We start from the raw sequence: 22,437 nt of genomic DNA on the forward strand, positions 1-22,437 counted from the left end.
TTTGTCATGTGGACCTTACACTGTTGATTACGTATCAACACAAGATCATTTACTCTCATAACATCTTCCCACTACCATAAACAGTCTGCGACATGTCAAACTTCACCAGCAGGAACCTTATGACATGAATAAGCAAGCATCACATCACGTATAAATCACTTGCAGAATCATCGGCCATCAATGGACCAGAGTTACAGGCCAGCCTTTATATGGAGAAACTGGTATAAGCACCATATGGCTTGTTTTTGTTTTTATAATATGACATTCAAAGTGGAAGTCTGCAACAGAGATATAGTCATAGTCATACTTTATTGATCCTGGGGGAAATTGGTTTTCATTACAGTTGCACCATAAATAATAAATAGTAATAGAACCATAAATAGTTAAATAGTAATATGTAAATTATGCCAGGAAATAAGTCCAGGACCAGCCTATTGGCTCAGGGTGTCTGACGCTCCAAGGGAGGAGTTGTAAAGTTTGATGGCCACAGGCAGGAATGACTTCCTATGACGCTCTGTGCTGCATCTCGATGGAATGAGTCTCTGGCTGAATGTACTCCTGTGCCCACCCAGTACATTATGTAGTGAATGGGAGACATTGACCAAGATGGCATGCAATTTAGACGGCATCCTCTTTTCAGACACCAGTGTCAGAGAGTCCAGTTCCATCCCCACAACATCACTGGCCTTACGAGTGAGTTTGTTGATTCTGTTGGTGTCTGCTACCCTCAGCCTGCTGCCCCAGCACACAACAGCAAACATGACAGCACTGGCCACCACAGACTTGTGGAACATCCTCAGCATCGTCCGGCAGATGCTAAAGGACCTCAGTCTCCTCAGGAAATAGAGACGGCTCTGACCCTTCTTGTAGACAGCCTCAGTGTTCTTTGACCAGTCCAGTTTATTGTCAATTCGTATCCCCAGGTATTTGTAATCCTCCACCATGTCCACACTGACCCCCTAGATGGAAACAGGGGTCACCGGTACCTTAGCTCTCCTCAGGTCTACCACCAGCTCCTTAGTCTTTTTCACATTAAGCTGCAGATAATTCTGCTCACACCATGTGACAAAGTTTCCTACAGTAGCCCTGTACTCAACCTCATCTCCCTTGCTGATGCATCCAACTATGGCAGAGTCATCCGAAAACTTCTGAAGATGACAAGACTCTGTGCAGTAGTTGAAGTCCGAGGTGTAAATGGTGAAGAGAAAGGGAGACAAGACAGTCCCGTGGAGCCCCAGTGCTGCTGATCACTCTGTCGGACACACAGTGTTGCAAGCACACGTACTGTGGTCTGCCAGTCAGGTAATCAAGAATCCATGACACCAGGGAAGCATCCACCTGCATCGCTGTCAGCTTCTCCCACAGCAGAGCAGGGTGGATGGTGTTGAATGCACTGGAGAAGTCGAAAAACATGACCCTCACAGTGCTCGCTGGCTTGTCCAGGTGGGTGTAGACACGGTTCAGCAGGTAGACGATGGCATCCTCAACTCCTAGTCGGGGCTGGTAGGCGAACTGGAGGAGATCTAAGTGTGGCCTGACCATAGGCCGGAGCAGCTCCAGAACAAGTCTCTCCAGGGTCTTCATGATGTGGGAGGTCAATGCCACCGGTCTGTAGTCATTGAGGCCGCTGGGGTGCGGCGTCTTCGGCACAGGGACGAGGCAGGACATTTTCCACAGTACAGGAACCCTCCGGAGCCTCAGGCTCAGGTTTTGCGCACCCTGTACTGACACCATCCGGTCCTGCAGCCTTGTTTGGGTTGAGACGTTTCAGCTGTCTTCTCACCTGTTCAGCCGTGAAGCCCACCGTGGTGGTTTCGTGTGGGGGAGGGGTATAGTCATGAGAGCAGGGTGGGGGACTGTGAGGAGGGGTAGGAGGGGAGAGTGGAACATGTGTTGATTGGGGGCCGACAACAGATGGCTCATGTGGGGGATGGGCAGGGGTCACAATGTCAAATCTGTTAAAGAACAGGTTAAGTTCGTTGGTCCTGTCCACACTGCCCTCAGCTCCTCTGCTGCTAGTTTGCTGGAACCCAGTGATAGTCCTCATCCCCCTCCAGACCTCTCTCATGTTGTTCTGCTGGAGTTTCCACTCAAGCTTCCTCCTGTACCTGTCTTTAGCCTCCCTGATCCTGGCTTTCAGGTCCCTCTGTATTGCCCTCAGCTCCTCCCTATTTCCATCTCTAAATGCCCTCTTTTTAGCGTTCAGGATGTCCTTAATGTCCTTTGTCACCCATGGCTTGTTATTTGAATAACAAAGGACAGTTCTTGTCGGAACATTGCAGTCCACACAGAAGTTGATGTAATCAGTGATGCAGTCTGTGAGCCCATCAATATCCTCTCCATGTGGCTCACAGAGTGCCTGCCAGTCTGTCACCTCAAAACAACCCTGGAGTGCTTCATAAGCCTCCTCTGACCATTTCCTCACTGTCCTCGAGGTTGCAGGTTTACTCTTCACCGGAGGCACGTAGCAGGGTTTTAGATGCACCAGGTTGTGATCTGACCTTCCCAGTGGGGGGAGGGGAGAGGAGCTGTATGCATCCTTAACGTTAGCGTACATCAAATCCAGAGTCCTCTCCCCTCTGGTTGTACAGCTCACATACTGCGTGAAGTTGGGCAGTGTTCTAGCCATGGTAACGTGGTTGAAGTCACCCGAGTCGGGTGCTGGGTTTGTAATCTGGCTATAACTGTGTAAATGATGTTACACGCTGACGTCGGGTTGGCAGAGGGAGGGATGTACACAACAACAACAATTACATACGAGATTTCCCTTGGCAAATAATATAGCCGGAGTCCAACAGCAAAAAGTTCAATATCCAGATTACAGACCTGTTCCTTGATCGTAATATGCTCAGGATTGCACCATCTGTTATTTACTAGAACCGCCAGCCCCCCTCCTTTACGCTTACCGCTCTCAGTGCAATTCCGGTCAGCTCGAACGGTCTGGAAGCCCTCTACGGAAATGCTTTGATTGGGTATGTCCTCGTGCAGCCACATCTCAGTGAAGCACATGACACTGCTCTCCCGAAATGTTCTCTGACTCCTGACAAGCGCCATCAGTTCGTCCATTTTATTCCCCAGCGATCTCACATTTCCCATGATGAGAGAGGGAAGACACGGTTTATAACTTCTCTTCTCCATAAGCCTCTGTTGTCTCAACCCGGTCCTCTTCCCTCGCCTTTTTGATCCCCCTCTGCATCCTCTGTGTGTTTTCCTCCAGATTTCAGTCGGGATGTCTGCTGCTCTGTTCGCTAAACCAGCGGGCATGAGCGCCATCAATTGTTCCCTGGAATAAACAATGCAGCCATCCTGCTGCCACGCTAACAAGACGTGTCCGAATGTAACTAACTCCAGCGCTAAAAAAAACAAGTAAAACTCTCTCCACCAGCATCTTAGAGAGGGTGCAGCTTCAATGTGTTACCATGTGAAAAAAAATACAACAAATAACTAAGTTAAAAAGTAATCATAAAACATGTTAACACTCAACAGGATCAAGATTGGAACATTCAGAGAAATATTTAAATATCAGGCTAGTTGTGGGCACGTGGCCAAATGGTTAAGGCATTCGACTAACGATCTGAAGGTCATGAGTTCGAGCCCCAGCTGAGGCAGCGTGTTGTGTCTTTGAGCAAGGCATTTAATCACACATTGCTCTGCGACGACACTGGTGCCAAGGTCCTAATGCCCTTCCTTTGGACAACATCGGTGTCGTGGAGAGGGGAGACTTGCAGCATGGGCAACTGCTGGTCTTCCATACAACCTTGCCCAGGCCTGCGCCCTGGAGAGTGAAGACTTTCCAGGCGCAGATCCATGGTCTCGCAAGACTAACGGATGCCTCTTTTTGTGGACAGATAAAAGTCTGTCTACTGCAAAAATGTCCTACCATGAGCCAATTACCATGGATATCACCTATTTGATAAACTGGCTTCTTATTGTCGCATGCACTGAGATTCAATGAAACGCTTTTGTTTGCATGCCATACTGACAGATTAGGCTGTACACAAATACATAGAGGTATTAAAATAATTTTCAAATGAATGTGGAATATAGTGTTACAGTTATAGAGAAAGGATGGAACGTGTAGACAATTTATTAATTGTGTGGTAGTTATATCACTGGGTTAGTGCTGGACATTCCAAAGCCATGCATTAATGACGTGGAGATGAGGTCAAATTCCACCATAGCACCTGACAAATTACATATAGCTAGATCAATATGGAATCTTAGGGAATGATAGTGACCACCTGGAGACTCATTTTTATGGCATAAAAATCCAGCAACTTTAATTACAAATCTGTACCTGCAAATGGTCATGTAGTTCAAAGAAACTTACCACAATAATCCACATTTCTTGTTCAAATAATTATTCCAAAATGCATTTGGATTCTCTTTTTTTTTATTTTAGTTTCTTTTCAGATGTTGTGTAAGTAGATAACAAAAGAAGACAATTGTAATTTTGCCCAAAATAACAGTCCAAAGACGCAGGTAGGTTAATTGGTTATTGTAAATTATTCCGTGATTAGGCTAGGATTAAATCAGGAGAATTGCTGGGTGGCGTGACTCGGAGGTCCGGAAGGGCCTATTCTACGCTGTATCTCAATTAATCAATAAATAAATGTGAATTATCAAAGAGCATTTCAAATAAATGAAGAATAATCTGGAAAACTGTTAGGTTTCTTCAAGAATCATAATTTTGGAACTAGCTGTAGTTTTCTTCAAACTGATTAGAACTCAATAGTGACAATGGAAAATAATATTTCAGTAAGATATTCTGCGCGTGGCCAAGTGGTTAAGGGCTTCATCTTGTGATTTGAAGGTTGTTAGTTTGAGCCTCAGCTGAGGCAGCGTGTGTGTCCTTCAGCAAGGCACTTAACCACACATTGCTCTGCGACGACACCGGTGCCAAGCTGTATCGGCCCTAGTGCCCTTCCCTTGGACAACATCGGTGGCGTGGAGAGGGGAGACCTGCAGCATGGGCAACTGCCGATCTTCCATACAACCTTGCCCAGGCCTGCACCCTGGAAACCTTCCAAGGCGCAAATCCATGGTCTCACGAGACTAACAGATGCCTAAAAAAAGATATTCTGCCATGGCTAGTATTTGCATTTGAATGTTACTTCCACTTGTTAAAAATTAAATCCTGTAGCAATCTGCAAATGCAATATGAACACTACTTTCACATATTGTTCAATTACTCCATTTCCATCGCAAATGGTAATTTCTTAACTTGAAGCCAAGATTAATGGAATTATTAATTTTTAACACTGGCCAAGTTTCTAAGCTGTAGGATGGCCTTTGACTGGGTTATGCACTGGTGCTCTTGATGCTTACACTGCACCTCTTTCTAATTTTGGACTTGAACATTTTGGTGAAACATGTCATGATCTTGCAGATCAGGCAGCATCTATGGAAAGGAATAAACAGATGACGTTTTGGGCCGTGGATCAGGAGTCCTGAAGAAGGGCCTCATCCTGAAACAGTGAATATTTATTCATTTCCATAGATGCCGCCTGACCTGCTGAGTTCCCCCATCATTTTGTGTGTATTACTTTGGATCTCCACCATCTGCAAAATAATGGTCCTAGGTAATTCCAAAGGATCTGACATTCTGCATGTCCAAACAATTTACTCATATGTGGTTTCTCATGAAATAAGCATTTATGAACAACCAACTTTTTAATACATTTCTGGGATTACACCGTGCATCTCACATTGTTGTTTTACTTGAACTCGTCTTGACCTTCGTCAAACAGCTGCTGCATTAATCTAATCCTGCCCATTGCTGCTGCTGACTTAGAATCATAGAATTGTTACAACACAGGAAACTTCAGTGAAAAAAGTCAAAAACTGCAGATGTTAGAAATCTGTTCAGCCAAATCCATGCCTGTTCCGAGCACAGAAATCGAGAATCATCCCTGGTTCTGAACCCCTTCAGGCAAGTAGGTTCCAGATTCGAATTATTCTGAATTTTTAAAAAATCCCCCACATCTCCTTATACTCTGTTCATACAAATAGCTTATCTATTATAATAATGTTTTAGTTTCCACAAGCAAGCATTTTATTGAATGAGAAATCTGTTACGCTTTCTAACTCCAGAAATTAATCAAAAGAAAAGCATGGGAGCCAAGAGAATACCCAGGTATGTTTTTACTTTCAGTGAGGCACGCACATATGACCCGGTGACGCAATGATATATGCCATTCACGTATTTTGTTCATATAACTCATAATGAATGATGTGCAGAACAAAGAATGCTTAATCAAACAATACATTTAGAATATTACTGAAATATTAAATGCACAACACTCCTCACTGCTTAGCTATAAACTCCTACTTAATATAGTACGCATTTCAACTCAAATATGTAATGTATTCCACCATAACTCAGTAAGATAAAGGAGCAGAATTAGGCCATTTGGCCCATCGAGTCTGCTCCGCCATTTCATCATTGCTGATCCAATTTTCCCCTCTGCCCCAATCTTCTGCTTTCTCCCTGTATCCTTTCATGACCTGACCAATCAAGAATCTATCAACCTTTGCCTTATACTTTTATAGTGTTGATTGTTCTCTACTCATCTTATATATAGTATATTTCAAATTGCCCCACTCAGGCCTTAAGATTTAATCGCTGCAGGGGATTTCTTGCTCTTGTGGGATGACGTCTTTCCTGACGGTGGGGGGAGGGGCGGGGAATCACTCTGCTTGGCAGATGAGACATGGCTGTGAAATAATCTCAGATTTTGGGGCCTCCTCCCTGGTGGTTGGAGGAGCTGAATGCAAGAAGTGGTTCTGAGAGCTCTGAATACCGTTTTTCTGGATGTGTTGGCATTCCGAACAGTGCATGGCAAGCTGCTTGATCTGCTGATCTATCCTAGGCCCCCAGAAAAAGCCAACACTTCCTTTCTGACCATGTCTAAATGATTGGCATGTAGCTCCTCCAATGCTTCAGCTCTCAGTTTGGATGGTACACCAACTCTCAATCCCCATATAAGGCAATCTCCGTCAAGGGCAATTTCATCCTGGTGCTGGTAAAAATGGGGGAACTGAAATTTCTTCTGCACATTCCAGCCATTTTGGGCTGCCATGTAGACCTGAGACAGTGCGGGGTCTTTTCTGGTTTCCCTTTGGATCATTTCTGCCATAATAGGGAGACATTCGATATGCACTAGGGAGAATATGCCAGAGGATTTGTAGCTGAATAATTTGTAAATTATTCAGCTATTTCCTTTTCCAAGGGTAAACAGGACAATCCATCAGCATTTCCATGATGAGTTGTCCTCTTGAAATTATGTCCTCCATGAAACAGAGCCCAACCCTGCATTCATGCTGATGTTGTTAGTTGAACACCCTTCTGTGGATTGAAAATGGACAATAGTGGTTGTTGATCAGTAATGAAGGTAAATTCTCTCCCATACAGGTAATGGTTGAAACGTTTTAACCCTAGACCAGATTCAAGGCCTCTGTCAGTCTGTGTGTAATTTTTCTCTACAGTGGTAAGGGAACTTCCATCACTCATAACATGCATATGACAGCACCTATACCATAGATAATGGTAAGCAGGTAAGCTTCACAGGACCATGTTGTGAGAGTACAGTGCCAGACGTCACCACTTCCTTCACCTTTCGGAAAACCCACCTCACACAGCTTTGTCCATTGCCATTTATTCCCAAACTGTAGTAATGAGTTCAAGGGGTGGAGCACAGTAGCCAAGATTGGCAGGAACCTGTTACAGTAATTGACAAATCCCAAAAAAGGACTGCAACTTTGACACATCTTTTGGCCTTGGGGCATCCACCACTGCTTGAATTTTCTCAGCACACCTGTGCAATCCCTATGCATCAAGTTATCTTGGTTTAAAGAATTCACACTTGTTGTGTCATGCCCTAAGCCTATAACTTTCTAACCCTTTTAACACTGTCTTGAGATTTTGGAGATGTTCAACCATACCAGCAACAATGGTATCATTCAGGTAATACTGAGTAGCTAGGCAGCCTTGCAGTACCTGGTCCATAACTTTTTCCCAGAGTGAAAGTGCAGATGCTACTCCAAAAATAAGCCTATTATAGCAATAAAGCCCTTTGTGAGTGTTTATGGTGAGAAACACTTTGGACTCTTCTTCCATCTCCATCTGTAGGTAGACCTTGGCTAAATCTACTTTGCGGAGGTGTTTCCCTACAGAAAGTTTTGCAAAGATATCCTCTATCCTGGGCAGAGGGTATTGATCTACTTTCGGTACTGGGTGGATGGTGACCTTAAAATCACCAGATCCTGACAGACCTATCCTTCTTGGCTACTGGGACTACTAATGTTGCCTGTAGGCTCCACTCAACCTTGGAAAGAACTCCTTTAGCCACCATATGACCTAGCTTATCGGCTACTCTATCACAGGTGGTATAAAGAACTGTACAGGCTTTGTTAAACTTGGATGCAGTTTTTTCATTTACAAACGTAACACTATTTTACCCTTGATATGTTTGAGTTTTTCCCAATACCATCTTTGAACACTGCTATGGCATCATTCAGTACCTTTCTTAATTCACTTTCAACTGACTCTATTGCAGGGAATGTGGCACGTAAATAGTAGATGGATCTCCAATCAAGTTATAGTTATTTCAGCCAATCATGACCCTACAATGTCATCCTCCTGTTTTACCACATACAAGCCTAATATGGCTTGTTGTTTGTTGTATTTCACTGTCATGAATGTCATTCCCACAGGAGTTATATTTTCTCCAGTATAAGTTGGATATCTGTAGGCTTCAGTTCAGTATTTTTGAAATCTCATTCAAACTCATTTTGTGGAATGACTGAAACAGCTGAGCCAGTGTCCAATTCCATCTTAATTAATTTGCCATTTGCTTCTGGTGTAAACCATATTGCTTGTCTTTTGTTAGGTTTCACATTCTAAATCTCAACAGTATCCAGTCTTGTGTCATTCTCATAATTATCAAATTTTTCATCAACTGTGTGCAGATTAGTGTTCTTTTTGAAACTGCAACTTGATTTTTTATCTTCTTCTCTTTTCTGTGCAGTCTGCCCGATATGCTCTTTGTGTGCGTCCTACTTTGTTGCATTTTGTGCAAGTTTCACCTACAAACCTGCATTGGTCTGGTGTATGTGAGTTTCTGCTGCAACGGTAACACATCTTGCTCGGCCAGACAAGCCTCCATTTTTGTTCACGCTCACTTGCATTTCTGATTGCGACTCAATTGTGTCTCTGCTGTTTCCGTTGATACAGTGATTTCAACTGCTTGTTCAAATGTGAAATGTACTTCCGTTAGGAGCTGTTCTTTAATGTTTTCTTGTAGAATTCCACAAACTAAACAACCTCTCAGTGCATCAATAGGCCTATCACTGAAATAACAATGTACAATCTCTTCAATTCAACCATGTAAGATGAAATGGACTCCCCTTTCTTTTGATTCTGCTTATGAAACATAAAGTGTTCTGCAATCAACAATGGTTTCGGATCTAAATGTTCATACATTACTGTCACAATATCAGAATCAGGTTTAATATCACTGGCATATGTCGTGAAATTTGTTAACTTTACAGCAGCAGTACAATGAAATACATGATAAATAGAGAAAAAAGCTGAATTACATTAAGTATATGCATGTCTATTAATTAGTTAAAATAAGTAATGCAAAAAAAAACACAAATTAAAAGTAGTGAGATAGTGCTCATGGGAAATTAGATGGTCGAGCAGAAGAAGCTGTTCCTGAATCACTGAGTGTGTAATACTCAGAAAGTAAGGAGGTATGGAATCCAAGGGGACATTGCTTTGTGGATCCAGAACTGACTTGCCCACAGAAGGCAAAGGGTGGTTGTAGACAGGTCATATTCTGCATGGAGGTTGGTGACCAGTGGTGTGTCTCTGGGACCCTTACTCTTCATGATTTTTATAAATGACCTGGATGAGGAAGTGGAAAGTTGGCGGTGTTGTGGATAGTGTGGAGGGCTGTCAGAGGTTACAGCAGGACATTGATAGGATGCAAAACTGGGCTGAGAAGTGGCAGGTGGAGTTCAACGCAGATAAGTGTGAAGTGGTTCATTTTGGCAGGTCAAACATGATGGCAGAATATAGTATTAATGGTAAGACTCTTGGCAGTGTGGAGGATCAGAGGGATCTTGGGGTCCGAGACCATAGGACGCTCAAAGCAGCTGTGCAGGTTGACTCTGTGGTTAAGAAAGCATATGGTGTATTGGCCTTCATCAATTGTGGAATTAAATTTAGGAGCCCAAAGGTAATATTGCAGCTATATAGGACCCTGGTCAGACCCTACTTGGAGGACTGTGCTCAGTTCTGGTCACCTCACTATAAGAAGGATGTGGAAACCATAGAAAGGGTGCAGAGGAGACTTACAAGGATGTTGCCTGGATTGGGGAGCATGCCTTATGAGAATAGGTTGAATGAACTTGGCCTTTTCTCCTTGGAGCAACAGAGGATGAGAGGTGACCTGATAGAGGTATATAAGATGATGAGAGGCATTGATTGTGTGGATAGTCAGAGGCTTTTACCCATGGCTGAAATAGTTGCCACAAGAGGACACAGGTTTAAGGTGCTGGGGAGTAGGTACACAGGAGATGTCAGGGGTAAGTTTTTTAATCAGAGAGTGGTGAGTGAGTGGAATGGGTTACCAGCAACGGTGGTGGAGGCGGATATGACAGGGTCTTTTAAGAGACTTTTGGATAGGTACATGGAACTTAGAAAAATAGAGGGCTATGGGTAAGCCTAGTAATTTCAAAGGTAGGAACATGTTCGGCCCAACTTTGTGGGCTGAAGGGCCTGTATTGTGCTGTAGGGTTTCTATGTTTCTGTACCTCCCTCCTGATGGTTACAACAAGAAGAGTACATGTCCTGGGTGGTGGTCATTCTGGCTGGTTTGGTTGGAGTAGTCAACCTTCTAAGCAAACTGTATGCTTTTCCACCTATTACGCTCAGCAAAACTAGCACTTGTTTCTCATTGGCTCTTTCATTTGCTTTAAAATACTGCTCAACTCATTCAGTATACATCAGCCACTTATCTTGAAATCAAACACATTTGTCTTTCAGATATAGCTAGCCATTTCTGTTTTTATCATAAATTATGATTATCATCCTGTACTCACTGTTTACGAACCCATGAACTTTGTCAGTTTTCTGTTTTATTTTTAAATCAACTATCTTTCTCCATTTGTGAAGAAAATAATGTGGTGCGTTTTTTTTAACTTGAGCGTCTTGCTGTGCTTCAACAGGTAGACAGTCATTTCGAGTTTGTTTTAAAACTTACTCATCGCCACTATTATGTTTCGTAACTCCTGAAATTAATTTAAAGAAAAACACAGGAGAATGGAGGTAACTCGTGTATGTTTTTGCTTTAGTGAACCACGCACATGTGACGTGGTGGCGGAATGATGCATGCTTTCACGTAATTTTGTGCATATAAACCCACAATGAATTATGTAAACAAAGAATGCTTAATCAAACATTTCCAATATTACTCAAATATTACTAAAATATTAAATACAAAACCAACATTTTTTTCATGCTGTTAAAAAAGGACAATGGAACATGTTTTTCTTCCTTGAAGATTCTGTCAGGACATCTTGATGGTTCTCCTCTTCGTCTATTACTCACTTCTTGATTCAAATGGCATAATTTAACTTCCGACATCAGTGAAGGAACTTGTTTCCTCTTCCAAACCAAAGATTTCCTTCAGTGTTTCTTAAACTGTTCTAAGGAGGCTTCACCTACTCAGATTGAAATGAAATCTTGTACTTGCACAAATGAAATCTGGGACTTGGTACTCTCTTGTATTCTATACAGGGTGGGGTGGGTATTTTCGACTGTGATATTCATTGCTGAAGACACTCTGGTCATTTGCTATCAATCCTGCTACATTCAAGGCTCCTCTGACTTTCATTTGTGTCCAAATACTACCTGTCAATCTTTTGTCTCTTTTGACATGAATCATTCCCTTCTTAAAATTGTATTATGCCTTAAGATCTTCATTTTTGTTGGTGCTTTCGGATTTCAACTTGAATCTGTAAAACTTTATGCAATTTATACATGTACAAATGTAAAACGTGAAAGTACTATAATTCACTAAAAAGATAAACATATCTCAAACGGTGTACTTGCAATACAGCATTTTATATGATCCATACATCAAGCACCATCTAGTGGCATTCTACATGTAATAACAGCTTGTGCCCTAATACTCAGTCTACTCAAGACCCGAACAAGTGTCTATATATGAATACTGTGCATGCAATCACCAAAATCCAACCTCACTCTCCCCTAGTTCATAAACCTGCTTGCTTAATAATTTAACAAGGCAAATCAGTTCATAAAGTCTATAGGATCAAGTAAGTAAATTCATGCAGTTTTTTTGATTATTTCTCCCAAATATTTATGCTGTCCCGGCTCTTGCTAACTATGCCATACAACAATGGTTACATAAAAAGAATCTGTTTAATTCCAGACAACACACACAAAATGCTGGAAGAACTCAGCAGGCTAGACAGCATCTATGGAAAAAAGTACAGTCAATGATTCAGGCTGAGTCTTGCCAAAGAGTCTCAGCCCAAAACATCGACTGTACTTTTTTTCATAGATGCTGCCTGGCCTGCTGAATTCCTCCAGCACGTTGTGAGTGCGCGTTGCTTGGATTTCCAGCATCTGCAGATTTCTCTTGTTTGTGTTTAATTCCCGAGACAGCTTAAACTGCCAAATCTACCTGTGTAAACTGCAGAGATGCAGAAGCCTATTTTGGTATACTCCAGAGAAAAAGACAGTGACTGGCTGCATAAATACAAGAGATTCTGCAGGTGCTGGAAATCTCGAGAAACACACACAAAATGCTGAAGGAACTATGGAGAGGAATAAACAGTTGAAGTTTTGGGTAGAGACCCTTCATCAGAACACACATTTTTCAACACAAACAGAGGAACTAGAGCTTTAATGGGTCATTTCTGTTGAAATGGAAATTCAGAGGGACAAGATTATTTGAACAGTAAGACCCTCAAGTAACTGTGGATCCAGATTGTTTTGAGCAATTGGATGACAGAAACAAGTTCTTCAATCTCCACTTGAGAGATGATTGTGATATGGTTAATTTTCCAAGCAGTGATGTACAAAGTCCAGTTTATTGTCTTATGCATATCTCTGCACAGGTGCAAAGAGAAATTTACTTACAGATTCATCACAGGCACAGAGTATCATATAAGCAAAAAGCAAATTAATCGTAAATTATATACTTTTTTTTACAAGAATGCACAATTAGAACAAAAAACGTCCATTTCAGAGTGGTGGTCTAAATTATCAGTGTTGTTTACTTAAAACACACACATGCAAAAGAATATTCTTCTAACCATGACATCAATTGTAAACCAAAGCTAATGCTCTGCTACAGTCCAATAATCCATTAATGATAGTGGAAATCCCGAAGACTCGATTAGAAATAGACAAAGATCAGATCCCACAAAGAACTGTCCTTCCTTGCCAAACATAAGAGGAATATTGAAAAACTCCACATAGATGTATAACATTCTTACAAGAAAAAATAGGAAGGGATGGAACCAGATAGACCACCTGCAATAACCTAGGTATTAGATTCAGACACATCAGAAAGTTTAAACTAGCGGTCCCCAACCACCGGGCCACGGACCAGTACTGGGCTGCAAAGCATGTGCTACCGAGTGCACGAAGAAATGATATGAGTCAGCTGCACCTTTCCTCATTCCCTGCCACGCACTGTTGAACTTGAACATAGGGTTGCCAACTGTCCCGTATTTGCCGGGACATCCCGTATATTGGGCTAAATTGGTTTGTCCCATACGGGACCGCCCTTGTCCCGTATTTCCCCCACTAAGGTAGAGTGTTCCTATGAAACCTTTTGTGCCGAAATGGTGTAAAGTGAAGAAGCAATTACCATTAATTTACATGGGAAAAATTTTTTGAGTATTCCCAGACACAAAAAAAACCCTACCAAATCATACCAAATAACACAATAAAACTGAAACTAACACTAACATCTAATAAAAGCAGGAATGATATGATAAATACACAGCCTATATAAAGTAGAAACAATGTATGTACAGTGTAGTTTCACTGAACAGAATAACCCAAACACGAGGAATTCTGCAGATGCCGGAAATTCAAGCAACACATATCAAAGTTGCTGGTGAACGCAGCTAACTGCCGACAGGACATCAACCGTCTCAATTTCACCGTATCTTGTTCCCATTCCAACCTTACTCCTTCCGAACGCTCTGCTCTCCACTCCCTCCGCACTAATCCTAACCTTACTATTAAACCCGCCGATAAAGGGGGTGCTGTTGTAGTCTGGCGTACTGACCTCTACCTTGCCGAGGCACAGCAACAACTCACGGATACCTCCTCTTATTTACCCCTCCATCGTGACCCCACTAAGGAGCACCAGGCCATTGTCTCCCACACCATCACCGACTTTATCCGCTCAGGGGATCTCCCATCCACTGCTACCAACCTTATAGTTCCCACACCTCGCACTTCCCGATTCTACCTCCTACCCAAGATCCACAAACCTGCCTGTCCTGGCAGACCTATTGTCTCAGCTTGCTCCTGCCCCACCGAACTCGTTTCTGCATACCTCGACATGGTTTTATCCCCCCTTGATCAATCCCTTCCTACCTATGTTCGGGACATTTCTCACGCTCTTAAACTTTCCGATGATTTTAAGTTCCCTGGCCCCCACCGCTTTATTTTCACCATGGATGTCCAGTCCCTATATACCTCCATCCGCCAACAGGAAGGTCCCAAAGCTCTCTGCTTCTTTTTGGATTTCAGACCTAATCAGTTCCCCTCTACCACCACTCTGCTCCGTCTAGTGGAATTAGTCCTTATTCTTAATAATTTCTCCTTTGGCTCCTCCCACTTCCTCCAAACTAAAGGTGTAGCTATGGGCACCTGTATGGGTCCTAGCTATGCCTGCCTTTTTGTTGGCTTTGTGGAACAATCTACGTTCCAAACCTATTTCTGGTATCCGTCCCCCACTTTTTCTTCGCTACATCGACTGCATTGGCGCTGCTTCCTGCACGCATGCTGAGCTCGTTGACTTCATTAACTTTGTCTCCAACTTTCACCCTGCCCTCAAGTTTACTTGGTCCATTTCCGACACCTCCCTCCCCTTTCTAGATCTTTCTGTCTCTATCTCTGGAGACAGCTTATCTACCGATGTCTACTATAAGCCTACTGACTCTCACAGCTATCTGGACTATTCCTCTTCTCACCCTGTCTCTTGCAAAAATGCCATCCCCTTCTCGCAATTCCTCTGTCTCCGCCGCATCTGCTCTCAGGATGAGGCTTTTCATTCCAGGACAAGGGAGATGTCCTCTTTTTTTAAAGAAAGGGGCTTTCCTTCCTCCACCATCAACTCTGCTCTCAAACGCATCTCTCCCATTTCACGCACATCTGCTCTCACTCCATCCCCCCGCCACCCCACGAGGAATAGGGTTCCCCTGGTCCTCACCTACCACCCTACCAGCCTCCGGGTCCAACATATTATCTCCGTAACTTCCGCCACCTCCAATGGGATCCCACCACTAAGCACATCTTTCCCTCCCCCCCCCTTTGCTTTCTGCAGGGATCGCTCCCTACGCGACTCCCTTGTCCATTCGTCCCCCCCATCCCTCCCCACTGATCTCCCTCCTGGCACTTATCCTTGTAAGCGGAACAAGTGCTACACATGCCCTTCCACTTCCTCCCTTACCACCATTCAGGACCCCAGACAGTCCTTCTAGGTGAGGCGACACTTCACCTGTGAGTCGGCTGGGGTGATATACTGCGTTCGGTGCTCCCAATGTGGCCTTCTATATATTGGCGAGATCAGACGCAGACTGGGAGATCATGTTGCTGAACACCTACGCTCTGTCCGCCAGAGAAAGCAGGATCTCGCAGTGGCCACACATTTTAATTCCATGTCCCATTCCCATTCTGATATGTCTATCCACAGCCTCCTCTACTGTAAAGATGAAGCCACACTCAGGTTGGAGGAACAACACCTTATATTCCGTCTGGGTAGCCTCCAACCTGATGGCATGAACATTGACTTCTCTAACTTCCGCTAATGCCCCACCTCCCCCTCGTACCCCATCCGTTATTTATTTATATACATTCTTTCTCTCTCTCTCCTTTTTCTCCCTCTGACTATACCCCTTGCCCATCCTCTGGGTTCCCCCCCTCCCCCTTTGCCTTCTCCCTGGGCCTCCTGTCCCATGATCCTCTCATATCCGTTTTGCCAATCACCTGTCCAGCTCTTGGCTCCATCCCTCCCCCTCCTGTCTTCTCCTATCATTTTGGATCTCCCCCTCCCCCTCTCAAATCTCTTACTCACTCCTCCTTCAGTTAGTCCTGACGAAGGGTCTCAGCCCAAAACGTCGACTGTACCTCTTCCTAAAATAACCCAAAACCAACTTGTGGAAAAACAAAAATCGGCACATACACGCATGCGCACACAGGTGCCCGCGCAAGGCTTCATGGTCATGGTAGTCTGTCTTGGGGTAAACACAAGTGCCTAGTACTTGACTGCTAGTCTTGTCCCTTATTTGGGAGTGAGAAAGTTGGCACCCCTAACTGTAAAAGACATGTTGAGGTGAGTTTAACCCTACTTGAACACCCCCCCCCCCCACCCCACCGCCGGTTGGCCGGTCCGCAAGAATATTGTCAATATTAAACCGGTCCGCGGTGCAAAAAAGGTTGGGGACCCCAGGGTTAAGCAATTCAAGCTGCACTGTAAAGTCCATGATCTCAGTACATGCCCCAAAATTGAGGGGGTTACTCCCACAAGCATGTCAAACATTAGCTGATCACCACTTACTGCTCACTTGAATGGATGCATGAAGACCCTCTAAAGTTGGAATCAACTATGACAGCAAAGAGGTAGAGTGCCCTTTTGGCCTTTAACTTCCCTCACCTAGATGACAATGATTCAGCTACCAGAATGGGCTTGATGCAGGTATTCCTCACCAACACAGAAGTAGCGAGTAACTGTCTATGACATTATCTGTTGTGAGTGCAGCACAGTACATATGGAAATGAAGTTTAATGTCACACTAAGGACATACACAACCTGACTAGGATAGGCATGGCAACTGAAAACAGAGTACCAATGAAGTGCCAAATGCTACTGGCAGTAGTAAGGAGTTACATTCTATTAAACTGTCTAACCATCAACATCAACACAATCAATATTGGTTCAATAAGGAGTGCTGAGGATCAGGCAAGGAGCATACACAGCACACCTGAAAAGCCTTGAAGTATCAGTGGCAATTTCATTGTTTAATAGAGATTAAAAGTATCAACCAAAGTGAATGTTACAACTCTCTTAACTGACCTCCTGAGTGAAACTGGTAGCCCATGTTCTTCAGGAACAATGGTATCTGACTAATGCGGAAGGTTACATATAAACTTCTTCCTCCACACCACCACTGACCCCTTTCAGGACTGGTTCTCATCTGAATTTAATATTTAAGGGAAGCATGCTTGTATGTATGTATCGAGTCTTCATTACCCAAGGAAGGCCTGTAGTGGAATGATGAGCAGAACAGTGCTATTGAATATGTGATTAAAAACAAACTACGTTCATGGTTTAGCATGATATATGCTTTGTAGTGCACAAGTGCCCTATGACTTTCAATGATATCATTGCAATTGAATCCACCAGCAACTTAAATTAGCCGCATTGACAAATTGGTTGGAAGAGGAGGTCAGAAGTTAAGCATCTTGCAGTGAATAATTCACGTTTAGACTCAAAATCTTTTCATTATTTGCAAGAGATGCCAAAATGTGACAGAAAGTTCTCCACTTTGATGAACGTGAGAAGGTCTACAACTCAAAGATAGGCCCAAACCACAAAATAATCTGCTTGCCTGGTGTTATACCCTTAATTATAAACTTAGTACAATCTGAAAGTACAAACTTTGCACAACCTGCAAGTACAAACTGTATGAAAGTACAAACTTCCACCACAATGGCAGAACTAAAACTTAGTACAATCTGAAAGATTCACTGTAACTGCTTAATAAAAGTTACTTCGACAACTCCTTCCAAATCCAAGCCTTTTTCCACCAGTAACTCAAGCAGTAACAGAATCAATTTCGGGTCACACATCACCTTAACTTAGAAATATCTCAGTATTCTTTCATCATAAAGCTCCTGAATCACTTTCAGTTCAAGGTGGTTGCTCACCACCATCTTCTCAGGGACAAATTAGCTCTGCCAATTTCACCCTAATGTATACAAATGTAACATTCAGGATCACGTTTCACCAAAACTATTTTATCACTTATACCCTAAAAATGTTAATATAGATGACAAGCGCTCCTGCTACACAACCAAGAACTACATCCAAAAGTGGTCATCACACCATTTACAAACCAAAATGTATTCAGTAAAGGCATGCATGCATTTACACAGAAGTCTGAAGAGAGGCTACTTACTTTCTGTTGTTGAAATTGCTATAATTATTTGACAGAGATGAAGGGGAAACCTTTTGCAATGTTGAAAAATTTGAAGTACTTGGAGACCTTGAAAAATAATGAAATTATGACAATTGATAAAAATGGGAAAACAATTTTTTTTTTACATAGATGCTCATGACAAACGTTAAAAGCATCAATGCATAAGATAAATCAAAAACATGTTGGATAATTCTCTTCAATACTTGCACAAAATTCAAATGATAGCAAGTTTACGAACTTTCTTGAATCAAGAGGATGGGTTTACCAAAATGAGGAACACTTTCAAGAAAACACAAGATTCTGGGAGGGAAACAGAAAGTTGATTCTCCTGGTTAGCAATTTAAGAATAAGGGGAGCATAAGTCTTAGGGTAATGGCTTAGGCATTTAGGCAAAATTCTTTATTCAACTATCAGTGAATCTTTGGACCATAATACCCCAAAGGTTTTAAAGACTTGGTTGTTGAGGCTGAAATAGATTTTTAAACTAAGAATGATGGGACAGAAAATAAAGATCAAGGGAAGCATTTGCCATGATTTTGCTGAACAGTTGAGGATGCTCCAGAGGTCATATGAACTGTTTCCTTTTTGTCATTGGGTTACACCAGGAAGAGACTTATTCCCACTAAACTAGTTAAGAACTCAAATATCTTCCAGTAGAGTGGATCTAAATATACTAGGCCTTCCTGGAAAAATCTGGTTATTTCTTGCCTTCATCAGTCCATTTAATGGTTTTACCTCCATTGAAGCAAAAACTGAAAACCTCACAGATGTTGATTCTGCAGAAGTGGAAGTTTAACATAATTTCTGGCCTGATAAAGACTCAACACAAATTGGCCTTTTTTGGGGGGGCAAAAAATGGGGTTGGAATTTGAGCTCATACATGAGCTCATTTATGAATATGAACTTCTGTTACAACAAGACAAATCTCAGTCACCTTTACTCCCCCTCCCACAGCTCTATTTGCTTTTTTTTCTTCTTCTTATCTGCTTTCCACCTACCATCCATTGGATCAACACTCCCCTTCCTAGTTCCATCTGCCCATCATTCTTTTCTCCCCTCTCTTTAGTTTGGTTCCACCTATCAGCCACCAGTCTCTATCTTACTCCTCCCTCTCACTTCTATATACTGGCCATCTTCCCTCTACACTCTCAGTCCTGGTATTGGGATTTGACCCAAATGTTGGCCATCCCTTTGCCTTCACAGGTGCTGCTTAACCTACAGAGTACTTCCAAAGTTTTCCCTCCAGGTATAAAATAATTGCTTTATCATTCAACCACCCCCCCCGTTCCTGCTCAACTATTTCAAAGCAATTAAAGAGTTTTCCTATTTGCACTGAAGAGTTTAGCAGCATCCAACTGTACCTTGTTTAGATCTCTACACTGCTAACTAGCTTTGCTACACCCTTTTTCCTTTTCTCCTTGCTACTGACCAGAACTCAGCATTAATAGAAACTGATTTGCTGTCAAGTAGGCTTGCCACATATTCTTATACTATCTTTCAATCCTTCCTTTGTAAATTTTTGTTGTTTTTAAACAGTATTACTCTCAGCACTGAGTATGGCAAAGCACTGAGTGTTCCAATACAATATGGCATAAAAAATTACTCCCCTTTCCATTCTTCCATTGATGATTCCAGTCAATTTATAATTTAGAGAATTATAAAATTTCTTAACTTTTAAAATCTACTTAAGTGTGGTCCTGAACCTCCAGAGAATTTTTAGAAGCTTCCTCGCTTGTGTACAATTTTCTGCGGCCCACAGAATGTTGTCAATGATCGCCAGCGTCATCTTGTCAGAAGAAATGAGCAAATTTTAGAATTCCAAGCATTCATTTTTCAAAACTTTAAATGCTACAGAAAATTTTTCATATTTCATTAAAGAAAGTAATATATTAAGAAAAAGAAAGACAAGAAAATCTGCAGATGCTGGAAATCCAAGCCACACACAAAATGCTGAAGGAACTCAGCAGGCCAGACAGCATCTATGGAAAAGGGTAAACAGTCGACGTTTTGGGCTGGGACCCTTCAAACCACTTTTCAAATAAAAACTTAATTACTTTGTAGATATATAGCCCAGTGCATGATTAAATAAAAGATAACAAGCAGGTGATAATGATCAACAATAAGTTGAATGAACTAGAATGAAACTGAAACAGAAACTGGTATAGAAGGAATCAAACTGGGCAAAGAACAACCAAACTAAAAGGTGAAGGTGTGGTAGATGTATAGTTTAACCCCTTCAAATCATCAATTCTTGCACAATGGCAAGAGTGAGCATAGCAACAAGACACAAAGTGGTCATCCAGGAGTTTCAAGGTGTGCTGTCCAAGCTCTTCTGAAGTACAAAGAAATGGGCAAGGCTGATGACCAGAAATGCATTGGTCAGCCACAGAAGCTAAGTGCGGCAGACGAGAGATACATCAAACTGATTTCCCTTCCAGCGCTGCCATCAGCTCTGAACTCACAGAAACCATTGGAATCCAAGTACACCCCTCTACAGTCTGGAGAAATCTTGTCAGAAGTCGTTTTCATGAAACAGTTGCTGCCAAAAGCCATTCATCGTAAGTGGAAACAAAGCCAAGAGACTCATCAATGAACCAAACACAAGGACTGGGGTGCTGAACAATGGCAGCAAGTGTTCTGGACTGACGAGTTTAAGTTTGACAAGGGGCAGTCTGTCCACAGAACAGCTCGAGAGTGCCATATGGATGAGTGTCTACAACAAAGTGAAGCACGGCAGAGTTTTCTTGCAGATTTGGGGCTGCATTTTTGCAGATGGAGTTGGTAATCTGGTCAGAATTACTAGATTCCTCAGTGCTGAGAAGTACAAGCAGATTCTCACCTATCACACAATACCATCAGGGAGGCACCTGATTGGTCCCAACTTCATTCTGCAGCATGGTAATGATCACAAACATATGGCCAAGGTGATAAAAAACTATCTGGAATTACGTGGAGAAACAGAAGCAAGCAAGCAAGACGATGTTTGCAGAAAAACTGTGGCAAGTTCTCCAAGATGTTTGGAACAACCAGCAGCCAATTTTCTTATAAAACTGTACAACAGTGTACATAAGAGAACTGATGCAGTTTTAAAGGCAAAGGGTGGTCATACCAAACATTGACTTGATTTAATTTTTTACTGTTTACTGCTCTTTATAGCAATGTTTTTGGTATTTAGAAACTTTTCATTTCATTATTTTTGAAAGCATCTTTGCTTTACAGAACTTTTTTTCACATGTCCCAAAGACTTTTGCAGAGTACTGTAAAGATGCATTTGAAGACAATTTGCCATCCCTTATTACCATCCCTTTTCATTCAGTGTAACATGCATCTTTAGTTAGGCTTCTCTTGATCTGCTTTCCTGATTTTAATGACGCAACAATTCCATAACAAACATTCTCTGTACCCATTAGTTATGTGTAACACAGTGAGCTGACCCCAAGTGGCAGAACAGCCAAATCCAGTCTTGGCCTTCACAATACTGCACATCTACACACTTTTAGCTACAGTCATCAAACGCATTCAAGTGGAAGCTTCATCAACATGTTGATTTGCAAAAGCCTACCTTGCCTATAATTATAACCGGAGATTGAAGTAATAGCATGCATCAAGGATGCCGTTTCAGCTTTGACCAAAAATGGGCAAACTACCTGCTGAGCATTTCAAGCACAATTCTGCTTTTAAACAATGCAGGGAATATTTTAAGCTGAAAAAAAAACTACTCCATGAATGCAAGGCCTTTGACAATTTCCCGCATGGCAGGCTAATCTGGAAGGATAAGCAGCATGAAATCCAGGGACAGATAGTTAACTGAATTTGTAATTGGTTCAATAGTAAGAAGCAGATAACGATGGTCAAAGTTTGCTTCTTAGACTGGAGATCTAATCTGGTCGCTACCAAAATAGGTAGTATCATAGACAGTGAAGAAGGTCATCAACAATTATAGAGAAGCCTTGATCA

The 22,437-nt window shown here is 42.3% G+C and overlaps 1 protein-coding gene across 9 annotated transcripts in view; it reads right to left on the reverse strand.

The window, feature by feature from the left end:
• Window positions 1-22,437, reverse strand: part of LOC140202828 (ubiquitin carboxyl-terminal hydrolase 15-like) — a 112,999-nt gene that overhangs the window by 49,484 nt on the left and 41,078 nt on the right. For 7 of the 9 annotated variants that reach the window (XR_011887199.1, XR_011887198.1, XR_011887197.1 and 4 more), the window contains one exon: window positions 18,460-18,546. The exons of 1 other annotated variant lie outside the window; for it this stretch is intronic. Coding sequence is in view for 3 of the 8 variants with exons in the window: in XM_072268247.1 (XP_072124348.1) it covers window positions 18,460-18,546 (87 nt within the window). In the remaining 5 variants the exon portion in view is untranslated. Of the gene's footprint in view, window positions 1-18,459; window positions 18,547-20,152; window positions 20,267-22,437 lie in introns of those variants that run through there. One more of the 9 variants, XR_011887201.1, reaches the window with a different exon arrangement.

Source organism: Mobula birostris, chromosome 9, assembly GCF_030028105.1.
Source record: "Mobula birostris isolate sMobBir1 chromosome 9, sMobBir1.hap1, whole genome shotgun sequence".
Classification (NCBI taxonomy): Eukaryota; Metazoa; Chordata; class Chondrichthyes; order Myliobatiformes; family Myliobatidae; genus Mobula; species Mobula birostris.